Source organism: Eubalaena glacialis, chromosome 4 (genome assembly GCF_028564815.1).
Source record: "Eubalaena glacialis isolate mEubGla1 chromosome 4, mEubGla1.1.hap2.+ XY, whole genome shotgun sequence".
Lineage (NCBI taxonomy): Eukaryota > Metazoa > Chordata > Mammalia > Artiodactyla > Balaenidae > Eubalaena > Eubalaena glacialis.
In genome coordinates this window covers 55,848,788-55,854,787 of record NC_083719.1, presented here as the reverse complement: position 1 = coordinate 55,854,787, position 6,000 = coordinate 55,848,788, and the positions used below count along the sequence as shown (strand labels likewise).

General features: G+C 44.0%; 1 protein-coding gene across 3 annotated transcripts in view; it reads left to right on the top strand.

Moving 5' to 3' along the window:
• Window positions 1–2,633: 2,633 nt before the first annotated feature.
• The window catches only part of LOC133089751 (survival motor neuron protein), a 48,401-nt gene continuing 45,034 nt past the window's right edge, over window positions 2,634–6,000 (top strand). For all 3 annotated transcript variants that reach the window (XM_061187889.1, XM_061187887.1, XM_061187888.1), the window contains exon 1: window positions 2,634–2,764. In XM_061187889.1, coding sequence (XP_061043872.1) covers window positions 2,681–2,764 — 84 coding nt within the window. In that variant the 5' untranslated portion in view covers window positions 2,634–2,680. The remainder of the gene's footprint in view (window positions 2,765–6,000) is intronic.

Genomic DNA, 6,000 nt, shown 5'->3' with positions numbered 1-6,000 from the left:
GCAATTAATCTGTGAAGCCATGATTTGCTGTTAACTTTAATCCAAACTGCCTGTTAGCATTTCACCATAACTTTAAAACTGCACCATGTGACAGTGGGAAGGTTACTTTAGGCAAAAGAGCTATTGCCAGGAAGGAGTTCTGTTTCTTTGAGCCTTTTTGGACTGCTGTTACTTTCCTCACCAATTGGATCAGATGCTAAGACATGGCCCAACAGACCCTCTTTGGGGCCTCTCATGTACCTGCCAGCTTCCTTTCCTGCTCACCTGGGGGCAGATAAGTGCTTTCTAAAAAATATTCTGGACTATCTACGTGACTTTCCAGCAAATTCTTTATAAAGCTGGGTAAGCTTCACCTCGGATATGGCCAGATCATCAAAATTTGAATTTTATGGAGGTCTACTTAATGAGATTCTTTCTTATGCAAGTGCAATTTATGCACTTGTGAATAACCTTCCTCTTTTTGAATCTGGTAGACTAGCCTGCAGACAAAAGTGCCAGAGCTGGGTTGGGTTCCCACAATTCATTGATTTACGAAACTTTTCTGGCACCACTTACTCTGGACTGGCCTGGTAGGAGGAACAGAGATAACAACATGAAGACGCCTGGTCACAGGGGCTGCTAGCAGGGAAAACAGAATACGAAAATAAAGTGTTGTGTGTACAAGGCAGAACCATGAGGACTAGCCTGTAAGAGGATCCTGGGGCCTCAGAAAATGAAGCTGTTCCTGCAGCTGGGGGATTTACACATTCAGCCATGTGTAAGGGGGACCTGCCAGGTGCCAGGCACGGTACTCAGATTGGCAACCCCCCATGATCATAAAGTTAAATTTAATGTTTACGTAAGTGCCTTCAAATCTGATGAAACGGTTTCCTTTGGAAATCCTCTACACTATGCTTTGAGTGCTTTGTCTATCATATGGAATAACTGTAAAATACGTATAGTGATTCAAATCTGGATGTCACCATCAAGAAAAAAAGAACGTGTTTTCTTTGAGGACGAAAATGCCATAGGTTCATTTTTGTTGAGGAACAAGGTAGGTGGAAATCTACTTATCTACTTCCTGATAAGTAGAAATACTTTTTCAACAAAGAACTTGCCATTTAAAATTCATTAAAGCGAATTCCTCCTTGAAAACATTATACTAAGTGAAAAAAGACACAAAAGGTCACATGTGATATGATTCCATTTATATGAAATATCCAGAGCAAGTAAATCTATAGAGACAGTGGTTGTGAAAGGAGGAGAGACTGTGGAGTGACTTCTAATGGATACAAGGTTTCATTTGGGGGCGATGAAAATGTTTTGGAATTAGATAGTGGTGGTAGCTGCACAATCTTGTGACCATACCAAAACCCACTAAATTGCATGCTTTAAAATGATGAATTTTATGGTATGTAAATTCTATCTAAAAAATAAATAAATAAAAAGAAACCTGGTTCCAAATTGTTTAAATTTGTGCATCATATGCCACTGTGAGAATTATGATTGAAGAAATCTAAGTGAGCTTTTAAAAAATACATCTATTTCTGGTATCTACAGAAGCCAAAGGAAGCCATCAAAGTTCCCTGGGTGACCTTTAAAAAAAAGAAAAAATTACAATAGGTACTTGGAAGCCATTTAGCAATCCTAAATGTTTAATAAAGAATACTGGAAAAATAGAGGGTAAGCTCGTACTAAGAACTAAAAGCCTGCTTGACCCATGTAAAGATAAACATGAAAAAACGAGCAAACAAAAAGCACATTCTTAAACAGAATACAACAATTCATCTCATGTTTTTAAATTCAGAAAGTTACTAGAGGGCTTCCCTGGTGGTGCAGTGGTTAAGAATCCGGCTGCCAATGCAAGGGACACGGGTTCGAGCCCTGGTCCGGGAAGATCCCACATGCCGCGGAGCGGCTGAGCCCGTGCACCACAACTACTGAGCCTGAGCTCTAGAGCCTGCGAGCCACAGCTACTGAAGCCCGCGTGCCTAGAGCCCGTGCTCTGCAGCACCGCAATGAGAAGCCCCCGCACAGCAACGAAGACCCATTGCAGCCATAAATAAACAAACAAATAAATACATAAATTTTTTTTAAAAAGTTACTAGAGAAGATTTGGGATAAGAGATATTAAACTAAATGCCAAGGCTGGGAAATGTTACAGAGATGCTGGATTCCAGGCATTTGTGTAAACGCTCTGTGCCTCTGTTTCCCATCTTTAAATGAGAAAATAGCCCCTAATTCATAGGGTTGTGAAAATAAAATTAAAATAAGTATATAAAACTCTTAAAAGCACTTTTTTTTTAAGCACTTTTAAAAAATGGTAGCTATATTATTATTGGTTACCAAGGGACTGCTTTTTATTTTACTGCTTGCTTACCCATATTTTCTAAGTGACCTGCAACGAACGCTAGTTTCCTAAGAGGATTTATTGTTTAATACAAACAAAAAAAACCTCTGGTCGAGTCACTCTAGGAACAGACGAAAAAGTGAAATCAAAGAATTGAGAGGATACGGAGAAGAAACACCAACGCAGCCGACAAGGGTAGGCGGCGCCCCCGGGCAGAGAACGCGGGGACTCCTCCCCGCCGGCCGGCGGCCCTCGGGCCGCCATGCTCTTCCGCTCCCGGAGGCCGGGCGGCGGAAGTCGTCACTCGCCAAGGGACCTAGCCCGCGCTGCGTACCCGGCAGCAGGTTAGCCATGGCGATGGGTGGCGGCGGCGGCAGCAGCAGTGGCGTCCCAGAGCCGGAAGACTCGGTGCTGTTCCGGCGCGGCACAGGCCAGGTGAGGTCGCAGGCGGCACTCTCCCCGACCAGCCCCCCGCGCTCTTTCCCCGGCCAGTCGGCTCACTGCGGGGCGGTGGGTCCGCATGTTTCTACATCTTTCCCCACTTGGGAGCCTCAGCCGCAAGCTCGTTCCTCGCCCAGTTTGAGCTCCCTAATGACTTTGAGCCTAGGCCCTATTGCTACTAGATTGTGCCTTGATCTTCCACCTCTCTCTCCGACTGGGAGGTGTGCGGGGGCAGGCCAGGGCGAAGCAGGGAAACCAGTTAGGAGTCTCTTGGAATAATCCCGCTGTTAGCAGTGGACAGCAGGTTACTTGGCTTCTGGATATATTTTGAAATCAGAGGCAACAGGTTGTGCACGGGTATACGATAATACAGTCTTGAGAGAGGAAAGTCAATACTGCAAGATTGCTCTGAACAGCTGAAAAGATGAAGTTGCCTTTTACGGAGATGAGGAAGACTGCAAGTAAGGCAGGTTTATAAGGGGGTAAGATTAGAACTCATTCTTGGGTGAAATGTGATTGGAGCGAGTTCGAGAGTGGGAGAGGAGAAATTCAAGGCAACATATGTGAGCAAATATTTCAAGTTTTATTGTGGGTACTGGAAGATAGAGAAATTGACCAATGGATGGAGAGGGAAGTGAGATAAAGAGGATTCTTAATTGTGTTTTTGTTTTTAAGTTGGGAGAAATGTTTCAGCATGTTTCTGGGCTGATAGGAAAGATCCAGTAAGGACGGTATAATTGACGTTGCAGGAAGGGAGAGAATTGCGCAAGCAACATTCTAGCGTAGTAAGAGGGAATGGATTTAGTCTTTGTTAGAAATATTGACAGTTCATGTGGTGACAGTTATATGGGTACAGATTTGTGTGGATGGGCAGATATAGTGACAGGAGATTATGAAAATTCTGTTTTGATTGTTGCTGTTCTCTCAGTAAAAGAAGCAAGGTCATCAGCCTACTAGTGAGGAGGGGGTAGGGGGCAGGTGTCGGAGGTTAGAGAAGAGAGAAGGTAGGAAGTAAACCTCTAGGAGAGTGGATGAGTGTTGCGTTAGGGAAATGTAGTGGAAATGTTGCTAGGCAACATTAAAGGCCTACTTCAGATTTGTGGTTATGAGTTTAAAGGAGACTAGATAGGACTTCCCTGGTGGCGCAGTGGTTAAGAATCCACTGCCAATTCAGGGGACAAGGGTTCGAGCCCCGGTCCGGGAAGATTCCCACACGCCGCGGAGCAACTAAGCCTGTGCTCCACAACTGCTGAGCCTGCACGCCTAGAGCCTGTGCTCTGCAACAAGAGAAGCCACCGCAGTGAGAAGCCCTCGTACCACAACGAAGAGTAGCCCCTGCTCGCCACAACTAGAGAAAGCCCGTGCACAACAACAAAGACCCAATGCAGACAGAAATAAATAAATAAATAAATTTATTTTAAAAAAAAGAGAGACTAGGCAGCATGATTGTATTTTTCGCTAGCTAAATTCAAATTCAGGTGTGTGAGGGCAGACACAAAGTAAATGAATAGGTGAAATTAATAGGGTTGTAGTTTTACCTAGTATGAAGTGAGAAGGGGGCGGTACAGGGAGTTGTCTTAATGACCGATGGTGGGATTAAAGCTGGCTAAGAAAGGAAGTGAGGACATTACCATGGTGAGAAACAGTTTAAAAAGTTGAGGATCACTGTTTTACCAGTCCCAGTGAAGTGGAATGATTGTCATCATCAACCTACTAGAAGGAATAAGTTGCAGAGCCTAGAAGGTGGTAGTTGGAGAGTAGGATTCTTGCAGTTGAGTTTATGGAGAGATTATAGTTAATGGTTATAATAAAGACCATAGAAGTGAGTAGCTGAGATTGGGTACTATAAAAGGTCATTGGTAGCGAAGTGTTTAAAGACGTAGCAAGGGTAGGGTATTGGAAGGATCACGTACATGGGTTTTTTTTTTTTTTAATTATCTCTTAATTTATTTGGTTTATTTTTGAGTAATACTTTTTTATCGTTATTTATTATTTTTTTGCCTGCATTGGGTCTTTGTTGCTGTGCACGGGCTTTCTCTAGTTGCGACGAGTGGGGGCTACTCTTCGTTGTGGCGCGAGGGCTTCTCATTGTGGTGGCTTCTCTTGTTGCGGAGCACGGGCTGTAGGTGCGCGGGCTTCAGTAGTTGTGGCGCACAGCCTCAGTAGTTGTGGCTCACGGGCTCTAGAACTCAGGCTCAGTAGTTGTGGTGCATGGGCTTAGTTGCTCCACGACATGTAGGATCTTCCCACACCAGGGCTCGAACTCATGTACCCTGCGTTAGCAGGCGGATTCTTCACCACTGCGCCACCAGGGAAGTCCCTGTACATGGGTTTTTAAATAACCAAAAATTATGACAGGATTAGTGTTGGAGGGAGTACTGGGATATAAACCTCAAGGAATGAGGAAGAGTGACCCAGGAAGATATAGATGATTGCAATGAGGAGGGATAGTGGACAGTGGAGTTTGGTGACAGGATTTTCAAACCTGGGAGTTTTTAGGGAGGAAGAATAATCTGGAAGTGGAAGTGAGGAACAAGGAAGATTCCTTCCTCACCTCTGGTACAGTAATTTGAGGGATATGGAGAAGAAAACATTTCATTTTGAAATGCCTGCAAGGAAGGAGGTGGGCTTCTCTTGGTGACTGAGAAACAGATATAAAGGCAGTCCTGATGGTCTGTTCTCTTTGCTATTGCTGTGTAACAAATCATCCAAAACTTAGTGGCTTGAAACAGTAATCATTTTTTATTCTCTCTCATAGTTTCTGTGGGTCAGGAATTTGTGAAGGCCTTGGTGGGCCGTTCTCCTTCAGACATTTCGTGTAGTTGCATCCACATAGTACTCGGAGCTACAGTAGCTGGGGACTGAGCTGCTAGGGATTGACAGGCCATCTCTTTTCTTCATGTTGTCTCGGCTTCTCCGTGTGGTCCCAGTGTGTGGGATGGTTCGATTTCCTTACACCCCTTTGTAATCCTTCCCTTTCGTCCCTCCTCATCTCCTGTCCCCAGACAACTGCTGACCCACTTTCTGCCGCCATCGATTAGTCTGCATTTTCTAGAATTGTACAAATATGGAATCTTTTTTATCTGGCTTCTTTTACTCAGCATAGTTATTTTGAGTTTCATCCATTTTCTTGTGTATATCAGTCATTCATTTCTTTTCATTGCTGTAGGATCCTGTTGCACGAATATGCTACAATTTGTTTATCCATTCACTTGTTCATGAACATTTGG